The sequence below is a fragment of the Tetrapisispora phaffii genome, chromosome 2 (assembly GCF_000236905.1).
Source record: "Tetrapisispora phaffii CBS 4417 chromosome 2, complete genome".
Lineage (NCBI taxonomy): Eukaryota > Fungi > Ascomycota > Saccharomycetes > Saccharomycetales > Saccharomycetaceae > Tetrapisispora > Tetrapisispora phaffii.
The window spans coordinates 600,843-622,228 of record NC_016521.1 but is presented as its reverse complement, the minus strand read 5'-3'; the positions used below and the strand labels follow the sequence as shown (position 1 = coordinate 622,228).

The 21,386-nt window shown below is 33.8% G+C and overlaps 8 protein-coding genes across 8 annotated transcripts; 2 read left to right on the top strand and 6 right to left on the bottom strand.

Annotated features, from left to right (window-relative positions):
• Nucleotides 1–339: 339 nt before the first annotated feature.
• OLE1 (stearoyl-CoA 9-desaturase) lies at nucleotides 340–1,806 on the bottom strand (the record flags this gene model as incomplete). The annotated part of the gene is made up of 1 exon (XM_003684328.1): nucleotides 340–1,806. The coding sequence occupies one exon, from the start codon at nucleotides 1,804–1,806 to the stop codon at nucleotides 340–342; it is 1,467 nt and encodes a 488-aa protein (XP_003684376.1).
• A 1,810-nt stretch (nucleotides 1,807–3,616) lies between these two features.
• HPC2 (Hpc2p) lies at nucleotides 3,617–5,026 on the top strand (the record flags this gene model as incomplete). The annotated part of the gene is made up of 1 exon (XM_003684327.1): nucleotides 3,617–5,026. One exon carries the CDS (start codon nucleotides 3,617–3,619, stop codon nucleotides 5,024–5,026), a length of 1,410 nt encoding a protein of 469 aa, XP_003684375.1.
• Nucleotides 5,027–5,180: 154 nt separating this feature from the next.
• YBP1 (Ybp1p) lies at nucleotides 5,181–7,175 on the bottom strand (the record flags this gene model as incomplete). Its single annotated transcript, XM_003684326.1, has 1 exon — nucleotides 5,181–7,175. One exon carries the CDS (start codon nucleotides 7,173–7,175, stop codon nucleotides 5,181–5,183), a length of 1,995 nt encoding a protein of 664 aa, XP_003684374.1.
• Nucleotides 7,176–7,658: 483 nt separating this feature from the next.
• ATG12 (Atg12p) lies at nucleotides 7,659–8,336 on the top strand (the record flags this gene model as incomplete). The annotated part of the gene is made up of 1 exon (XM_003684325.1): nucleotides 7,659–8,336. The coding sequence occupies one exon, from the start codon at nucleotides 7,659–7,661 to the stop codon at nucleotides 8,334–8,336; it is 678 nt and encodes a 225-aa protein (XP_003684373.1).
• Nucleotides 8,337–8,629: 293 nt separating this feature from the next.
• PYC2 (pyruvate carboxylase 2) lies at nucleotides 8,630–12,166 on the bottom strand (the record flags this gene model as incomplete). Its single annotated transcript, XM_003684324.1, has 1 exon — nucleotides 8,630–12,166. One exon carries the CDS (start codon nucleotides 12,164–12,166, stop codon nucleotides 8,630–8,632), a length of 3,537 nt encoding a protein of 1,178 aa, XP_003684372.1.
• A 1,624-nt stretch (nucleotides 12,167–13,790) lies between these two features.
• Nucleotides 13,791–14,870, bottom strand: PDB1 (pyruvate dehydrogenase (acetyl-transferring) subunit E1 beta; the record flags this gene model as incomplete). The annotated part of the gene is made up of 1 exon (XM_003684323.1): nucleotides 13,791–14,870. One exon carries the CDS (start codon nucleotides 14,868–14,870, stop codon nucleotides 13,791–13,793), a length of 1,080 nt encoding a protein of 359 aa, XP_003684371.1.
• Nucleotides 14,871–16,118: 1,248 nt separating this feature from the next.
• PCS60 (Pcs60p) lies at nucleotides 16,119–17,735 on the bottom strand (the record flags this gene model as incomplete). The annotated part of the gene is made up of 1 exon (XM_003684322.1): nucleotides 16,119–17,735. The coding sequence occupies one exon, from the start codon at nucleotides 17,733–17,735 to the stop codon at nucleotides 16,119–16,121; it is 1,617 nt and encodes a 538-aa protein (XP_003684370.1).
• Nucleotides 17,736–18,393: 658 nt separating this feature from the next.
• Nucleotides 18,394–21,183, bottom strand: ROT2 (glucan 1,3-alpha-glucosidase ROT2; the record flags this gene model as incomplete). The annotated part of the gene is made up of 1 exon (XM_003684321.1): nucleotides 18,394–21,183. The coding sequence occupies one exon, from the start codon at nucleotides 21,181–21,183 to the stop codon at nucleotides 18,394–18,396; it is 2,790 nt and encodes a 929-aa protein (XP_003684369.1).
• Between the last annotated feature and the right edge of the window lie 203 nt (nucleotides 21,184–21,386).

Below are 21,386 nucleotides of genomic sequence, written 5' to 3'. Positions count from 1 at the left end.
AATTCTTACGGTGATTATTTATTTCGCGTATTTCGCGTAGCTTTACAAAAACAATGGTAATAGTGAAAATAATAATATATAAAATATATACGAATAAAAGAAAGTGTAACTAACCTCTTGGAATTGCATTTAAAGGAGAGCTGATTAGATTCTTTATAAAACCTGTTTATTGAAGCATATATGAATAGTCCTGTCAAAATTTGTGTAGAACTCTTATTTTACAAAATAAATTTACACAGACATCTATATAAAAGAACGACAGCAATAATATCAAAAAATTATTAAATAAACGAAAAGAGACAATTGGATCTTCTTCCTACTTTATCACTTTCTTGGAACTTAGATGGTCTTCTTTTCGTCATAATAATGTTCTCCTCTTCTGGCTGCAAACTTCAATGCACTTTCTTCGCTTTCTACTATCACGGCAACTCTTAAATTAGCTAACACATTGGTGGCAGCGTTTGAGTGTCTGTAGACACCACCATTGAATGCAGAAGTAGCATCTTTTCCTAGTGCACTTTTGATTAATAGTTGTCCACCAGGATGTTCGGTGATATAACCTTTAACGTCATGAACGATACCGGAAATAACGATTAAGTTACCGTTAGTCTTTGATTCTTCAATGAACTGAGCCTTATCCCACTTTGGTAAATTTGTTAAGGAAGGACCCCAAGTTAATGCGTTTTTCTTTTTATCCAATTTTTTTTGTTCCTGTTGTACTAATGCTTGTTTGATCGCTAAACTTGAGAAGGTCTTTAAATCGTATGATAAACCAACTAAAGACGTTAAATAAATAATAACTTTTGTTGGGTCATATTGATACCATTTAATTGCATTTCTATAATCACTTGGGAACTCATGATGGAAGTTATGATAACCTTCTCCAAATGTGACTAACGCAGTTAACCAATTATCTCTTGGGGTTCTTTTATCATCAAATGGTTGAGCACCGATGTAATGAGCCATCGAGTTAATGCAAAAAGTAGCTTGCTGGATACAAAATACCCTAATTATACCAGCGTATAAAAACCCACCTAAATAATCATTGAAGTATCTACCTGCGATGATTGATGGTAATATAAATGCAAAAATTAACATCAAAGGAATATAATGTCTATGTTGAAATCTAACGATCCAATCGTCATTTAGATCTTGAATATCAGCTCTTGCTTTATATTTTGGGTTTGGTTTCAACAGCATCCAACCCATGTGAGAATACCATAAGCCTTTTCTTGCATCATAAGGATCTCTGTTTGTATCGGTGTAACGATGATGAATTCTGTGTGAATGGCCCCACCATTTCGCAGAACCTTGCACAGAAGCCGAACCGAACAATGCAAAAAATAATCTTAGAGGCCATCTTGCACTATAAGATCTATGGGACCATAGCCTATGATAACCTGCAGTGATTGAAGCACCACCAAGAGCGTAGTAAAATACCGAGAACAAAGCAGTCTTCAATTTCAATGGAATTAAACCAGAAAGAGCCAAATACCAGCCTATTGCAGGGATTAAAACCACTAAGACAAAATTTAGCCAATTAATATGTTCATGCCAATTGTGTAGAGTCCAAGGTTGTTCGGAAATATGTTTTCTATTTGTTGTTGTTGATGAAGACGACGATAATGAACTTGGCAAATTGACATTTGTAGTGTTGATAGATTCATTTGTTAAATCGACCATTTCTTTTGAGCCCATCAATGAACCTAATCCATTAACGACTCTTTTAGTTTTCTTGTGAAGACCAGTAGCAATAACATTTGCGCTTGCGACGTCTAGCGCCTCTATTGTATGAGTTTGCGACATTATTAGTGTTCTGCCGCTGTCTTTTCTAGGGCAGGATATAACTACGAGAAAAGGAAGTCAAGGGACAATGCCACAAGATAAGATATCAGGCATTTACATGTATATATTTATATGTTTTGAATGTTCTAAACATTTTGAATCCAACAAAACGTGAGACGACTCATATAGCTAACAATGTTAAATATGATTCAACATTTTTTAATCACAATAATGGCTAAATTGGGAAAAAAGAAAAACTATAATATCCGATACAATTACATTAAATCCAACAAGGATTACGATGGTAGTTCTGTGTAGTCAATCGTGGCAACATGACAAGTGAACAAGATATGAAAAATTCAACGATTAAATTACGAAATTGAATGGTTATATAATTCATTGAAGCAGAAAGATATACACTATATATATATATATATATAGTGTATTAGCAACTGTTACCGGTTGTGTGTATTAAGAGAGATCCCATCTGAGATCGATGACGGTTGCGAGTAAGAAACAGAACAGAAGCGGAAACAAAGAGCCGGATTATATACCCAATCGAGACGAACGTTCTTTGATGAAATAGCTATTCTTGAGAGCTCGAGAGTGACGTACTTAATGACTGCAAGCGATAAGTGATCTTCTGTTGGCTAGACAACAGATAAGGGTATTATTTACAGTCTCAGTGTCAGTGTCGAGAGCAATACGTAATCATTGCATTACTCAACAAATAAAGTATTGAACCACAATATAGCACAGTAGTAGAAACAGTGTGCACGTATATACACACACATATATAGAGCCCACACTCGCTCTCTCAACAAAAGAGAGAAAGTGTCCGTGGGCTCATTTGCAACTGCTGCGCTTGTTAAAACGGGCTCGGAAAATCCGCCCGATAACGAGACCACGTCAATAATGAGAGAAAACAACGCAGAGCAGGCGGAGAGACACAACACGACACATAGGCATGCAATTAAACAAGGCATGAAAGCGGCAAACTGGCTCGCCAACCCCTGAAAAACAAACAACAGCAGCCGATGATGGTGATGATGATGATAAGCGCGCGCGCTTATCATCTGTTTTTCGCTAATACAATGCACCACACACTCTCAGGCGCTTTGGCCGATTACTACGTCGGGCAGTTTCATTTTGTTGGGGGGTTTAACCTTTCCCTACTGAAAAACGCCAAGGTATTGCTCTCTTTACTTACGGAATTCGCCTATTCCTGTTTTTTATTGCCGCGTCGCACTGTGTATGTGTGTGTCTTTGGTGGGTGGCAGGCGTGGAACCGGTGGGAGTGAGCGGCACGGTCTGGTTGGATGAGTGTGGACCAACAGTAGTCACCTCATAGCTACCAGCAATAGAGACATTTCGTTTCACCGTTGTATGGAACGGGAAGCAGGATCGATCACACAGAAGGGAAAGATGTCAAAAATGTGATTAAATCCGAACTTTGGATGGCTTGTTACTAGGAATTGTTGGCCTGCCATCTCGTTTAACTCTATCTACGCTAAATAAGACACCGACATAGCGATCGCATAGCATTAATCTGGATATAGAGGCTCCTCTCGGGTCCCCATTTTACTTCTTTCTCTTGTTGGATGAAAATTTTAATTGCAGTTTGTGTTACCCGGTTTTATGGTGTTCTGATCACATGACTGTTCGTGTAATATGACACATGGCTGGAAAGAAAAAAAAGGTTCTTCGAATCATGTATATTTTAGTTTGATATCATAGTAGCAGCACAATATAAAGTGCGATGGTCCTCCAAACTTAGTCCTTTAAATACACGCAGGGAGATTGACTGAACCACGAGATAACCTATTCAAAGATGCAAAGGGAATTAATGTTACTGGACGATCGTGAAGTCGACTGTTTGGACAAGAAAAGAGAATCTTCTCAAGTTGATGATGATTCAGAGTCGAAGAAACAGAAAACATTGAATATTGCAGAGGAACTGGCCAAGAATAGGAATAATAATACTAGTAATTCAAGTTTGGTATTGAAGTCGAATTCTTCCCAATCGCCAACGCCAAATGCAGAACCTCAGAATCAAGCTCAATCAATTGAACCACAAGTATCACACGTCTCACAAGTGAAAATTTCATCTCTATTATCTGACGAAGGTCCTTCAGCAACTACTGCCATGGACACAAAGGAACTGCTACAAACTCCAACTGTGTCAACTCCTTCGATAAAGAAACCAATTACAAAGACACCGGCTACCGCGCCCGTGAAGATTGTACCAAGCCCTGCATCCAAAGCAAAAAAATCAAATTCAATAGATTCCATTCTCACGAAAACAAAAATTAAATCAAAATCAGTAACAAATACTCCCATCGCCAAGAAACAAGTTTTAACAACTACAACAGTATCGAAATCAAAGGGAAACACACCAAAACCGAAATCAAAAAGTGCATCGAAATCAAACTCATCAAAAAATATAAATTTAAAGACGTTATCATCTACTACACCAGCTAATGATGCTGCAACGCCATCAGCAACAGCCTTAAAGAAGGAAAAATCAATAATAACGGATAAGAATATACCGAAACTTCAACCATCTGCTGATAAAAATGAAAATACAATTGATAAAAAATTACCTAAAGTTTTATTACCTGCATCACAAATTGAAAAACCATCTCTGTTGGGGGTGTTTGAAAATAATACTAATAATACTAATAATAAACAGAAAGACGAGGACGCTGAGCCTGTTGTAATATTGAACATACCATTGTACCCGGCAAAAAATGAGGACTACCTGGATGAGAATGGGCAAGTTGTATTCAATTTTGCACAAATTGAAAGATCGCGGTTTTCGAAAGATCTGCCACCTAAGACTAAGGATTTGGATGAGTTAAAAGCAGCTAAAAGAAATTTATTCAGCGATTTGAACGAAACTACTGGGAAATATGATGGCATTGATGGACAAGAAGAAGATTTGGAGAATGACGACTACGATGATGATGATGATGATGAAAACGAAGATGAAATAGAGGAAGGCAAGTTAACAACCTCTCCATCAAAGAAAAAATCGCATCCGAATAAAGGTAAGAACTTGATCGGTAAATATGATGTAGAAGATCCTTTTATTGATGACTCCGAATTAGCCTGGGAAGAACAGAGAGCTGCAACAAAAGATGGGTTTTTTGTTTACTTTGGTCCATTAATCGAAAAGGGTTACTACGCAAGTTTGGAAAGGATCAATGGTAAAATGAAAAGAGGAGGGATTAAAAACTAGCTCTTTTATAATTTTCTTTCTACTTTTATAATGAAATGTTTCAAAAATTTTACTATTAGATATACAACATATATGTATATAATACAAAAAAGGCGATAGCGTCGAATATACAAAAACTACAGTAAATTCTCATCCTTATAATTGGTTAATATAATTAGTGAAGCTTTTCCTTGATCGAATTATTTGCATCTATTATTGATTTGATTTCCACATTTTGTTTTTCAATTTTAACAATTTGTGTCTGAATTAATTCATGTAACTCTTTTAGAACGTTTTGGTCCCATTGTTCTGCTACGTTAATAAAAAATCTCAAATAATTCAACAATAAAAGAGAATCGGAAACGTTTTCAGGATTTGAAATGACTTTTGAAACTTGAACCACGCATGCATTATGAATGCATTTTATTCTACTCTCTGAACATGATAAATAATATCTTTTTGAAGGAGACTCAGAAACACAACTTTCTTTTTCTTCTTTTTCTTCTATATCCAAGTTCGATATTTTTTTATCAAGTTCATCAGTGTCAATTTCTTTACTGGTTGGGCAAATGTATGTTCTAGTCATCAAATCCTTCATTATACCTAATATACACGATTTGGATGAATTATCCCTGTCTGACTCTAATATATGAATCATAAACTTAAAAGTAATTTCTTCTTTCACTAAACATAAGATACGTGTGAGTAAAGTAAACCCTAGAAGTCTATTATCGCTGTTCACAGTTACAACAGTGGCAGATAGCACCATTTCAAAAAACACGTTCAATACATAGCTAGGAACCGCTTCTAGATCTTTTTGTATCTTATCTGTGGATGTATTTGAAAGTACAACCCACAACCAATATCTTGAAACACTTTCTGCAGATTCATTCTTGAACCCTTTACAGTGTAAAGGAATGGTTGATATTCTAATATATGTGTAAATAGCATCAACGATGTTGATATCAGTTAGTAAATGGCTTCCAGTCTCTCTATAATGAAAACCAGTTAAGATAAAGACACCCAACTCGTCAATTGATAATTCTGTTTGTTTAGAGACTTTCTGTAGTTGGTACGTGTAAGATAACTTATATACAGCTTTGTATATTTTATCTTTTGCTGTTTCACTAGAAATGTCAGAATCTTTTGGCAAACTTTTGTAAATAGAATTAGATTCTTTCATGTATTTTTTCAATTCGTCTTCGAGATCGATATCAAAAGACAAAACGATATGATAAATTCTGGATATCATATCAAACATAGCAATATAATACTCGCTAAAGTTGGTTGGTTTATGTGCTAGTGAGTTAAAAACTATAGAGTCGACTGATAAATTAAATGTGGACAAACATTTTTCAAGTGAAGTAGTAATCAAACTTCTTAGTAGTTTTCCTTGTATAACAGTTTCCTGCTCAGCTATTAAATTTAATTCAGACTTCTTGATATTTTTATTTTCTTTTAAATCTTTTGGAATGTCATTTTGAGTATAGCCTCTTACTAAAGTGAAGATACGACGTAAAATGATTACCATATTGTCAACATTCGCAACATTATTATCAACAAATTTCAAAATAGATGCTGCAGCCATACCTAAATATTTGGATGGGTATAGAGTGCTTATACGTCTCATTGACGTACTTAATAACTCAAAAATAATATGTAGTTGTAACCCAAAGAAAAATTCATTCGGATTTCTTTCCAATGGTATCTGGTTTAAGGGAATGGTATCTTTACCAGATTCAGGTGTGGTATCTGAATTTGTATCATTATGGATATAAAATTCTAAAACTTTTAGATTTGATACCATATCACAAGCTGTCAAAAAACATTCTTTGGGACTTCCATTCATTGCTATTTCATTAAAGGATTTCATGATAATTCTGATAATTGAACTTTGCTGTAATGCATTTTCTATATTGATATTAGAAGAATTCAAGAATTGAAATAACATATCTGGTAAATCCCAAGCAATTTTTGCAACAATTTCAGGGTGAGCTTGGAGTTGCCCCAAAAGCATCGAAAGAAACTCCTCTTTTTGTTCTCTAGTACCATTTAAATTAACTTCTTCACAACTGATATCGATTGTTGTAATAATAGAAATAGCATCTTCACCTGCTTGCGAAAAGGACTGAATAACTAGCTCATTGATGGTTTTTAAATCCTCCAACATAATGACTGGTTCTGTATAGTTATCTTTGGTTTGCTTAGCAAGTAATTTTGTTATTTAACTGAAGTTACTATGTGTTTATGCTCAAAAGAAAACTTGTGAAGTCGTCAAACTCATTTATACCTTGCAATAAGATTAAGGTTTAACTCTATCTTACCTGATTGCAAGAATTAGTTTGTGAGATAAAGTGTAATATTTTCAATTCGTACATTTTATTCCGGAAAATTGACATCGCCCGCAGTCATGTACAATTGAGCCATTGGCTAGCTGTGAAATAAAGAGCCATCAGGAACTAACTTTAAGTAACAGATATAATTATTATATAATTATTTGAGAATTGAGAAATTATAAAAAATAAGATCACCTATATTATAGTAAATTAAATAACCTTATGTATAAAAGACTGCCAAGGTATTACCTCATATGGGCTGTAAGATAAGTAATCTTGCAAATTATTGGTCAAGAATTTACTAATTGTACCTGTAAATGAGTGGACTATTGGAAAGTGAAAGTGAAAGTGAGAGTGGTACAGAAGATGATTTGTTTGCAGATAGTATAGTATCCACTAATTTAGACGCTCAAGTCGATGGCTCACGATTAAATAATGTTTCGAATGTAAACTCGATTGAAAATAGATTAGAACAGTATAGTAGAAGGTTGTCACTGTTAGGATTGGAAGTTGAGCACCCTAAGGAGGGTGATGTTACGCCAGACTATAGGATTGATATAACGATTGAAGATCGAAATGAAAATTCAGTGCTAGTTGAAGGACAAAATATGCCTGCAACAACGTCTTTGATATTAGAAAATATTAAACGAAATATTGATGACAAAATTGTTAATCTGGATGATCTGGAGGATAACAAACTTAAAGCCTTAAGATCTAATGAATCTCAAATTGATAAGAAAAAAATTCAAATAAGATTTCAAGCCATCGGAAATGTCCTCCCAATCAACCCAAATACATGTACCATTTCTACCGAACAACCTTTTGCAACAGTAATACTTTTTGTTAAAAGAAAACTAAAAATGAAAGATGTTTATTGTTATGTAAATAATTCCTTTGCACCAAACCCACAGCAAAATATTGGCGATCTTTGGGATCAGTTTAAAATCGGCAATGCCTTAATTGTGAGTTATTGCGCCACGGTAGCATTTGGTTGATTAGGAGTATCGTTGAGTTTTATAATTTATGATCTCTCAATTATGATGATTTATGAATAGAATTAAGATTGTGTAATACGTAGATATATAATTAATAGCTAGAATTTATGATGGGTTAATATTATAATTTGCTAAAATATAAAACATTTTAAGTTTGCTTTACAATTATGACCTTTTAAAATGGAATCCCAAGACTTAAAAAAGTATTAAAATTTAAATTTTTATTAAAACTTATATACATAAATAAATCGTTAAATTAACATTAATAGTACAAATTATTATAAGCTTAAAAACTATTGTTTATCTCCTGTTATAAGAGTATCGTCTTCAAGTACCACCAATAAGTCAGAAGCATCAACAGCTTCACCGTCATTGACCAACACTTGCTGGACAATACCATCAGCGGTAGCAGAAATAACCATTTCCATCTTCATAGCACTTAAAATGGCTACTGGTTGACCCTTCTTTATTAAGGAACCCTTGTGAACTTTAACTTCGACAATGACACCGGCCATTGGAGCACCAACTTGGAATGGATCATGGGCATCGACCTTAGGTTTAGCGATAGTTTCAACCTTTTGTGCTCTGTCGTTGACCACGATCTTTCTTGATTCACCATTCATTTCAAAGTAGACTTCTCTTGTACCATTTTCTTTGTTTAAGGTACCGATAGCTTGGAACTTAACAATTAAACTTTTACCTTTTTCGATGTGGATTTCAATTTCCTCACCGATAGCAGGCGGAGCTAAGAAATTCTTTGTTGGAATAACAGATAAATCACCAAACTCTTCGTACACTTTTCTAAAGTCTTCGTAAACCTTTGGATACATATTGTATGAAGCGACGTCACATTCATCGATATCATCAAATCTGGCTTCTAATTCTTCCTTAATTTTTGGTAAATCGAATGGAGCCAACTCTAAACCAGGTCTGGTAGTTAACTTCTTTCTCTTACCCTTTAGAATATCGGTTCTCAAAGGTTCAGGGAAACCACCATATGGTTGGCCCATCAAACCTTCAAAGAAATCCATAACTGAATCTGGGAAGTCTAAAGAATTGGCTAATCTCTTAACATCGTCAGAAGTTAATTTGTTAGTAACCATGAATTGTGCTAAGTCACCAACGACCTTGGAAGTCGGAGTGACCTTGACAATATCGCCTAATAATTCATTAGCTTCTTTGTATGCTCTCTTAGTTTCATTCCATTGTTCACCTAAACCTAACTGTTGAGCTTGAAATAATAAATTAGTTAATTGACCACCTGGAATTTCGTGATCATAAACTTCAGGATCAGGACCCTTCAAATCGGCATCAAAACCAGAATACAATAATCTGACCTCAGCCCAATAAGCATCTAATTCAGTAACCTTCTTGGCATCAACACCAGTGTTAATGGTTCCATCAACAGATGCTAAAAATGCATTTACAGAACCTTGGGATGTTAAACCAGACATGGAGTTCGTAGCAACATCCACGACATCAGCACCAGCTAAGGCACATGCAACCATGGATGTAACCGCAGTACCAGCTGAGTCATGAGAGTGAACATGGATTGGTAGATCAGGGTATTTTGCTCTAATGGAACCAACTAATAATTTAGCAGCACCTGGCTTTAATGTACCAGCCATATCCTTAATACCCAATATGTGGGTACCCATTTTGACAATCTTGTCGGTGATTTCTAAGTAATAATCCAAGTTGTATTTCTTACCTGGTTGTAACATATCACCAGAGTAACAAACTGTTGCTTCAACAACACCGCCGGCTTTTTTAACAGCATCGACACCTACTTTTAATTGTTCAAGATCATTTAATGCATCGAAAACTCTAAAAATATCGACACCGTTCTCTTTAGCTTGTGCGACAAAATGATCAATAGCGTTATCTGGTAAAGAAGAATAAGCAACACCATTGGCACCACGTAACAACATTTGGAATGGAATATTAGGAACTAATTTTCTTAATGTTCTTAATCTTTCCCATGGATCTTCATTTAAGAATCTCATAGCAACATCAAATGTTGCACCACCCCAACATTCTAATGCAAAAGCATTAGATAATGCGTGCGCAGTAGTTGGCGCAATAGTAGCTAGATCGTAAGTTCTGATTCTTGTAGCTAATAAAGATTGGTGAGCATCTCTCCATGTTGTATCCATAATTAAAGTACCGTCAAATTTCCTAACTTCTTTAGCAAATCCTTCTGGACCTTGTTCAAGTAATACTTGTCTCCAACCTGCTGGTGGAGTATTGTTTACATCAATAACGTTTTTATTTTCATCATGGAGAACAGGAACGATAGGGTTACTGGTTAATTTTGGTAGACTACTTTGACCTTTAACTTGTGGACCATTGACGGCAATGTCAGCTAAATAATTCAAAATTTTTTGACCTCTATTACGTGATTTGATAACAGTAAATAATTCTGGGGTGTCATCGATGAAAGTAGTCCAATAACTACCATCAATGAACACAGGATTAGTTAAAAGGGTAATCAAAAATGGAATATTTGTCTTAACACCTCTAATTCTAAATTCAATTAATGCACGTAACATTTTACGTCTAACAATTTCATATGTTGAACCTGAACATGTGCATTTAACTAACATGGAATCATAATGAGGAGAGATAATGGCACCAACGTAAACGTTACCACCATCTAATCTAACACCGTTACCACCAGCAGATCTGTAAACTTCTAATTTACCTGTATCAGGCTGGAAATTCTTGTACGGATCTTCTGTAGTGATACGACATTGAATGGCAAAACCTTTGGTGGTAATTCTATCTTGTAATAAACCCAAATCTTCTAAAGAGGCACCTGCAGCAATTTGAATTTGAGCTGAGACGATATCAATGCCTGTAATTTCTTCAGTGATTGTATGCTCGACTTGAATTCTTGGATTAATTTCGATAAAATAGTGTCTATTTTGATCATCGACTAAAAATTCAGCGGTACCTGCATTTTGATATCCTGCTACTTTTGCTAGTTTAACTGCATCAGTCAAAATAGCATTTCTAACTTCGATAGGTAATGTTAAAGCTGGAGCCACTTCGACGACTTTTTGATGTCTTCTTTGAACGGAACAATCTCTTTCAAAAAGATGAACAACGTTACCATACTTATCAGCCAATAATTGGACTTCGATATGTTTTGGCTTGTTTAAGAATCTTTCGATAAAACAAGTACCATTACCGAAAGCAGTTACAGCCTCGGATCTAGCTCTTTGGAAAGCATCTGCGATATCTTCACCTTCTCTAACGACTCTCATACCTCTACCACCACCACCATAGGCGGCTTTAACGATAACAGGATAACCATATTCTTTTACAAAGGCTTCAGCTTGCTCTACTGTTTCGATTGGACCCGGAGTACCTGGAACAGTTGGAACATCGGCCTTAGCCGCTAAATTTCTTGCAGAAACTTTGTCACCAACAGATTCAATGACTTCCGGCGGAGGACCGATCCATGTGATACCTGCCTTGATAACTTTGTCAGCGAACTCAGAATTTTCTGATAAAAACCCATAACCTGGATGAATAAAATCAACACCATGTCTTTTTGCAATATTGATAATTTCATCTATAGCTAAATAAGCACCAACCGGAGTGAATTCACCTTCTTTACCGATCACATAAGATTCGTCTGCTTTAGATCTATGTAAAGATAATTTATCTTCATGAGAATAAATGGCTATAGTTCTCAATGATAGTTCATGAGCAGTTCTAAAGATTCTAATTGGAATTTCACCTCTGTTTGCTACTAATATCTTGTTTTTTTCACCCAATAGAGAATAATTATCTCTTAAACCAGAAAATTTATTAGTTGGCATAATAAGAGAATTATTTTGTGTATTGTTTGAATATATATATGTGTGTGTGTGCTTTTATTATGCAATAGAAATATATTCAACGATCGTAAAAATAAAAACAATACACTTATAATTATATATTATTGATATATTAGTGAGATAATAGTATATATGGAGATATCAATGAGTGGCACGATCGTATTATAGGAGATCTGCTATCCAATTGATTTACTTATTAATTATAACTCTGTATATATATATATAAGTATATTTGAATGGTAAGTTATTGAACATTGGAATTTTGAGGGAAGAGGGAGGAAGATACAAATAGGACAGTTTAAAAAATAGCGTTGAAACAAGCGTAGAAGAAGTGAAATAAAATGAATACAAATGATATGACTGACTTTTCAAATATATCAGCACGGTAACAAACCAATGTAGAAAGAGGAAAAAATCAATTTTGAAAAACTGTGATGATAGAGAAACCAACGCAGAACCCATAATTGCACAAAAATAATGTTGATGATATATATCATCAACGTATCTATCATATAGTGGTGGCGGGTAGGAGAAGTAACCCCGATTGCATGACGAATGCATTAGAATTGGTATTACCAAATGTCTATCTTAACCATGATGTTCCATGCTTCACAATGTTTCACAATGCTTTTTGTATTCTTAAGTTGGTCGTTGATTGTGGAAATATATGTATATATGTACTTACAGATCAAGAGGTGTGTGGCACTTGAAGACCTTACAAGTCTAGCTGTGTTAATGGCAAGAAACGGTACGTCGGTACTTGTTCTTGTTTGTAACGCTATGTTAATCAATCGTATATTTATTCCTTGGTTGTTTAGTTCTCTCGAATTCAACATAATATATACGGCAATATTATATCGTTCGATAGGAAGAGTGTTACCTTATCTTTGAACATGACGGAACGTAGACTCATCATTGATTCGTTCGTTATCTCTAAAAAGTTCATGACCTTTTCCCTTTTTCAATATATGCCATATCGTGATTTTAAGCGGCTCTATTTTGTTACTTCTTCTTTCACTCAGGAGAGATCTTTAACCCTTTTTCATACATTCCTATACTTAAGAAAAAGTAATCGGTTCATATCCAATTTGTAATATAGTACGATCCGGCAAATCACTTCTGTAAGCTTGGAATTAATACATATACATATATATATATATAGCTTAACTGGTTCATTTCAATTACAATTGGTATACGAAGTAAGTGACGTGAACAAGATCCATGAGCTTCGATAGCATGGATTTTTTCTATTTCTTTAAGGCTATGTATTAGCTTTGACCTTTAAAACTTCTAATTCCCTTTCTTTTTCGGTTTTTTCATTTGAAGTCATGTATGTGTGATTAAGCAACAAATTCCTGCATCGGTTCTTGATTGTGGTTTCTTAGCGCAGTTAGCAATTGAAAACAATGAATGGAACCTATTACAAGTATTACTATAAAAATATGTGTAATAGTATCTTTAAAATATTTTGTGTTTCATTAGATTATTTGTTATTTACATAATAAAAAAGAAAAGAAAGAAATAAAATATCAAGCAAACATATGCATATAAATATATATACCTATGTGTATAAGTTATATGTTGTTGTTTTCAATTTGTTGGGGTTTTAATCGACAGAAAGGGTTTCCTTGACAGCTCTGACAATAGTATCTGGATCTGGGAACGCAAAATCTTCTAATTCCTTGGCGTATGGTGTTGGGACATCGGCACCAGTAACTCTCTTGACTGGAGCGTCTAAGTAGTCAAAACCTTCACTTTCCATGATTTGTGCAACAATCTCACTACCGACACCGAAAGATGGGAATGTGGATTCGACAGTGATTAAATGGTTAGTTTTCTTCAAAGATTTGACTATGGCTTCGACATCTAATGGTCTGATGGATCTTAGATTTATGACTTCGGCGTCTATACCATGCTGTTGACTTAAAATTTCAGCAGCCTTTAACGAAAATTCGACATTTCTTGTGTATGTGATAATAGAAATATCTTTACCTTCTCTTTCAACTTTAGCTTTGTATGGTAAGGTAAAATCTGGAGAGAAAGATTCTTCGGACATTTCAAAAGATTCACCGTATAATAATTCGTTTTCTAAAAAGACAACTGGATTTGGATCTCTGATAGCAGCTTTTAGCAAACCTCTAGCGTCTTCAGCGGAATATGGGACTAAAACTTTCAAACCTGGAATAGAACCGTACCAAGCTGAAAAATCTTGAGAATGTTGGGCGGCAACACCGAAAGCAGCACCGTTAGGACCTCTGAAAACAATTTGACATGTTTGAGTACCACCAGACATATAATGTGTCTTTGCGGCTGAGTTGACCACGGCATCGATAGCTTGAAGTGAGAAATTGAAAGACATAAATTCAACAATTGGTTTCAAACCTTTGAAAGCAGCACCGATAGCCATACCTGCAAAACCATATTCAGTGATCGGAGTATCAATGATTCTTCTTTCGCCAAATCTGTCTAATAAACCTTTAGAAACTTTGTAAGCACCATTATATTGAGCAACTTCTTCACCAATTAAAAACACATCATCATCCCTGTCTAATTCTTCTGCGATCGCACTGTTTAAAGCATCTCTAACGGTCATAGTCTTAGTGGAGGCTAAACGTGAACCATTCTTCAAAGAAGGAACATATGAAGATCTAAGTAAGCTTGTAGCTTTTAATGTATTCTTAAACATAGCTGTGGTAATTATTTGATTGTTTTTTATTTGAATTGTATGGAAATGGGAATTATTAGTATATATATATTTCAATATATGTATACCTGTGTTTAATGGATTTAGAATTGGATTCTGAAAAGAATATTAATTGGAGAATATAAAACAAAAAGATTTGAAAACGATATGAATTATCAGAAAGATTCGTGATTAAATTTAAAAGGAAGCCTTAACCGTCTTTTGTTGATATATTCTTTATCTTTTTTAATTTAACCCTTTAGTGATTAATATAGGTAGATAAAAACAATAATATAATAATTTGACGAAGAATATACCAGATGATTCTATATTAGTAATTACTTGCGCTTGATGTATATATATATATATAACTGAAGCTTGAAGATAATCAACTAAAAAACACAGTAACTCTGAAATGCAGATTGCAAATTGTTTATAATATACATGTGTATATGTATATATATAATTTATGGTATGAGTATGCCTTGCATTAAAGAATGGATATATACTGTAAAAAATAAAACTACAATATTTAGCCAATGCGGCACGGCCACTAAATAATCTTGTAGACATTAGCATACTTTTCTCATAACAAATGAAAATTATTTTTACATAAAAGGTAACAGCAAGTTTGTGTATACTGCAAGCCGTACAAAACGAAGAGAATCTATATACTTCAGATATAGATGTTTAGAACATACAGATACAGATGTATCAAGTCAAGACTCATGATTATGGTTATGTTAGGTTGTGTGGCTGTTAAGTACATGAAAAGTGAGTAATTAATGACAATTGTATAGTTTGAAGAAAAGAGTTTTTCACTGTCGTTTTATATGTATATATATATGTATCAATGTACGTTATTGTTTGAGATACACTACTATATGGACCTCAAGGAATAATGGTGGTATAAGTAATCGTAATGCGCGGTGACCAAGTGGGTTTAAATGCCGTTGCTACCCAGCACCACTCCGCAAAATAATTTAAATTTACCCGTTTTTTCTTGCAACCTACAGATTTCAAATGACTTCCTCATGTACTACCATCTTATTATTCTGCCAATTAGCGGGTAGCTAAAAGTGAAGTTGGATACAATGGCGGTGATGAATGTACGACAATAATATAATTTACTGAGCAGGTGGTTATAACGGTTATATGATCTAAAGATAAACCCATTATACAAAAGATATTGATGATTTAGAATAGTGTATATGAATTCTTATTTAATGTATATATATTGTAAAAGTTCTTTTAAAATTTAGATTCTGGTTTAGTTAGTTTTTCAGCTATTATACGCCTTTGGATCTTTCCAGTTGCTGTCTTTGGTAATTGTTTTACAAAATATACTTTACTTGGTAATTTAAAACTAGCAACTTTATTTGACATAAATTTAATCAATTCTTCGTAACTCATAGTTTCATTATCCTTTAATACAATTGCTGCATTGACAATTTGTCCATACTTCAAATCAGGTACTGCAAAACATACAGCTTCTCTGACTTTTGGATTTGATAACATAATATTGTCTAATTCGGCAGGGGAAATCTTTTCACCACCTCTGTTGATTAATTCCTTAATTCTACCTGTTAGCACTAAGAAACCTTCAGCATCAATGTAACCTTGATCACCTGTTCTGAAATAATTATATTCCCAAGTGAAATTTTCTTTATTTGCCTTTGGATTATTCGCATACCCGGGAGTGACGTTTTCACCTCTAATGCAAACTTCTCCGATTTGGCCTTGTTCTAGTTTATTGTCCTTCTCGTCTAAGATATATAACTCGACACCTTGCGGTTGGCCAACGGTGCCTGGCTTTCTTTTTCCAGGTGGTAAATTATTAGATGTCATTTGATGAGAGGCTTCTGTCATTGCATAGGCTTCTAAGACTGGAGCATTAAACTCTTTTTCCAATTTAGAGAATGTAACTGGTGCTAGTGGTGAAGAACATGATCTAATAAATCTAATATATGGAAGCTTGGAAGGTTTTGGCATGTTTAACATAATCATACTAATAGTTGGGACACAGCTAAACCAATTACATTTATATTTGATAAAATCATCCCAGAATCTCTTGGCACTAAACTTTTCTGGTACAACAACAGATCCTTGCGTTCTGAATGTGGATAGTAAAACACCAATTAAACCATGCACATGGAACAATGGCATGACAGTATAAGACCTATCATCTTGATTTAATTTATAGGTATTACTGATATTTAAAGTACTTCTAACAATATTAAGATGTAATAAAGGTACAGTTTTAGGTTTTGAAGTTGTACCACTAGTATGCAAAATTAATGCAACATCGCTGGAACGTGCAAATCCTGGGAACTTAGTATCATCGTTGTTAATAAACTTAGGGTTGTTTCTGGAAGAAAATACAATGCCTTTGTAGTTGTCTTTTGGAGAGTATACGTCATATTCAACTCTAAACCTCTCTGTATTAAATTCTAATTCAATAACATAACAACTAAATTGCTTAGCTGATCTCATTATTTCGGCCTTTTCACTTTGTATAACGACACCTTTGGGAACACAAATAGCTTTAGATTTCAAGTCATTCAAGTAAAAATTGAACTCATCGAACTTATAATTTGAGTTTAATGGGGCAGCGATTTTCCCATCCATAGTAGAACCTAAGAATGCTACAATAAATTCTAAACTATTCTTCATAGAAATTGCAACAGTTTCTTGTCTGGTAACTAATCCTGTTAGTGGAGATTGTGGGTCATGGAATAAAGTTTGGAATTGACCGACCATGTGAGATAGATCACGATATGTTACGAGAACTCCTGTTTCAGGAACAATAACAGCCACATTATCGCTCACTTTAAATGTATCATTAAATGAAGCTGTGATTGTTGTCATATTGGCTGGATATATTGTTATTACTGTTATTGTCTCTAAACTTAAATAAATAAGGATCAAAGCTTTTTTAAAATATATAATAAACCTTTTACATTCAATTGTAAAAGTGAGTTTGAAATTTGGAACTATTAATTAGACAATTTAATTTATATATTTCTTGGCTAAACTTTTAACACCCCTGTACTATTGAGTCTTTTAATTTTTTACTATCGTAAAAAATTCTTGCATCCGATCTAGAGACTAAATTATAAATGCTGGCGAAGAATGTCAAAAAATAATTGAAGATAAATTACTCACTTTAGCACCGTCTTTAAATAACGACACTTATTATATTGTCTATAATTATTGGCAAACATTTTAACTTTGATGAGTTCGCTGTAACATCAACAGTTACTATATTATTTGCTGTCATTCTTTAATTAGGTATATTTATATAACAAGTAGATATGTACATAGTAATTGGTTATACTGGATTAAGTAGGTACATTACCTAATTAATTATTACGACTTAATCACGAACCTGCTGGAAGTGCACTATAGTATCATTCTTCCGGCAGCAAGTGTTCTACTAGAAAATAAAACAATATGATAATTGCGATTATTTTATAACAGATTTGTATTTCGTCAATAAATGAGCGGATATAGATTCATTTACCTATCATAAAATCAATTCCCAATCTGTATCAATTGACAATGAAGGGTTATTGATTATTATAGATTTTTTATCATCAGATATGCTGACATTAACCACAATTTTATTGGAATTCATTTTAACTGTTGCAACGTTACTATATTTCACCTTTCCAGAACCAATTGGTATTATAATTTTCGAAATTGACATGTTACCATCATAAGCTAGTTCATCTGGTGAATGAATAACTTTATTTGTTATTTTATTATCTTGGAAAGTAAAATTGGACACAACGTACTGTCCATTCTGATATTCAAATGATATACCATCATCCACATACAAAATTCCATTGGCAAATCCATTCAAGTTTGGAGAAATTAATAGCGTGTATGCATCATATTTCGTTAATTGAGATGATCTTCTATATCTGTCTTTTCTTGTCAATATATGACCACCTTCGATAAAAACAGCACTTTTTTCAAGTGGAGTTTCGATTGTTTTCTCTATTACAGAGTTACCTTTAATAACAAAGTGATCTAATGTGAAATAATCATAATATATTCCTGGAGCGAACTTCATATCTACTGTTGTCTGTTCAGGTGCTACTACTGGCTTCGTAAGCAAACCAGAATCCCCAATGTAAAATTGATCATCCACATCATAAAATTCTTCAAATTCTGGCTTCTCATAAAACATAGGCTTCATTATTGGACTACCAGAAATGTATGAATTGTAAAAGGACGTATACAATGTAGGTAATAAAGCATACCTTAAAACTATAAGATCACGAACAATAGATTTAATTGGTTCATCAAATAAATAAGGCTCACGTCTTTTTGAATCTATATGAGCATGAGCTCTGAAAAATGGATACCAGATACCAGCTTGATACCAACGTACAAGCAGTTCAGGCTCAGGATTTCCAGAAAACCCAGCAACATCTGCACCAATAAACGGGAAGCCGACTATATTATTAGTCAGAACCATTGGGATTGATATTCTTAAATAATCCCAATTAGCAACATTGTCACCTGTCCAAACAGCAGCAGATCTTTGAGAACCAGCATAATAAGCTCTAGTTAGCAAAAATGGTCTCTGGTCTCTATCTGATTTAAGAGATTTTAATGACTCATAAGTTGACTCGTGAACACTTAATCCATATATATTATGAACTGAACGATGTTCCCATCCGCCAAAGTGAATTAAATCCTTTGGAGCAGTAGTTTCAGGACCATCAAAAATTGATGGCTCATTCATATCATTCCACATGTGTAAATTTTTTACCTTATCAACAAAAACTGTCACTAGACCATCCCAAATCTTTTTCCCCAGTGGATTAAGAGCATCAATCCAAATTGCTTTCCCAGGCCAACAATGACCAATATAAGGTTTGTTGTTTTTGTCATTAATGGCAACACCGTTTTCAATACATTTATCACTAGCAAAATAGTCAACTTTTAAATGAGGATCGAGCAATACAACCAACTGCCTCCCTAAGTTCTCCAATTTTTTTAACATCTTTTTAGGAGTTGCAAATGAATTTGGTTTCCATGTAAAATATTGTCTACTGTCAGCATATTCTATATCTAACCAAATAAAGTCATAAGGTATATGTGCTTTGTCCATCTCTGAGTCAACATTAAGAACATCTGCTTCATCATTATAATTCCATCTACATTGATGATAACCGATAGCTGATAGTAAGGGTAGTTGGGGTTTTCCAGTCAATGTTGTAAATTGCTCAGTAATACCAGCTACAGATTTCGAAAATAATAATACAACATCGACAATACCATTTTCTGATATCCAGTGGGAACTTATTTTATCTTCTTTATAATTTATGTCAACCCAAGTATCGGCAGCATTTACCCAAAAAACACCAATGGATGATGTTGGATTTGCAGCAATCATTAATGGTATAGTACCATACGTAGGCATTTTTGAATCTACATTGTATTCAAAGACATCGACATTAAATAAACGATATGGTTCAGTTTTACTGGTATCTTTTAACCTTAAACTATCAGCATGTTCAGGAATTCCAAAAACATTTTTGTAGCCAATAAACGAAAAATCTAAACCGACTGATTCAGGACCAAACCTCAAGCTATCTGCTTTAGAGTACTCAAAGTTATCACCAAACATATTGAATGACGATTCTTCAGGCAACAGTTGTTGGAAATTTTCCTCCTTTGATCTTAAATGTTCTATATTAAGCAACTGTTCCTCATTAATGACAATTGATAACTTATTATCATAATAAACCTTTAATAAAAAAGAATTTGTATATAACTCCACTTTTAATGATTCATCTTCGTTAAATATCGTAATTATATCATTTGATAACCAATTCGATTCCTTATAAGTTAATTCTGAATTATATAAATTGAATTCACTATCAAATGCCCATTTCCAAGTTTCATTATATCTATATGTGTTCAAAAAATCTGGTAATAATTCGGTTAGCCTATTAGTTCTTATTTCGTCAATAGTAAACCTTAAACTTGTTAAATCTTCAAAAAACGACAACGTAAACGGCAGTTCGACTTTAATATCGTTAACATCAGGTCTGGGAATAGTTTTTATTATTGATGCTTTGAATACATATTTATGTGTGTTTTCTTCTTTGTAGTATTCAATTGAAGATTTATCGACTGAATAGTACCTGTTCTTACTCTCTTTAATATTAGCTTCATAAAAACGATGTCTATTGCAAAATCCTGATTGTGCACATGTTTTCAGTAAATAATCTGTAAATCCTAAAACAGGAATAATCTGTATAATAAAGAACCACAATGGTAGCAAATGTATATGCATATTTTGTTTTGTTGAAATGCCAATTGTCTTGAAGCTTCCTTTTTTAAGATATATTAATGGAATGAATGTGTGTGATATGGATATATATCGTGTCAAGACAAGTGTAGTGATCCCCTTTATGGTGACTTATGATGATTCAAGTTTTCCACGATTGATTCATACCCTTTTATAAGTTAATACAAAATACAATAGAGATAATCAAT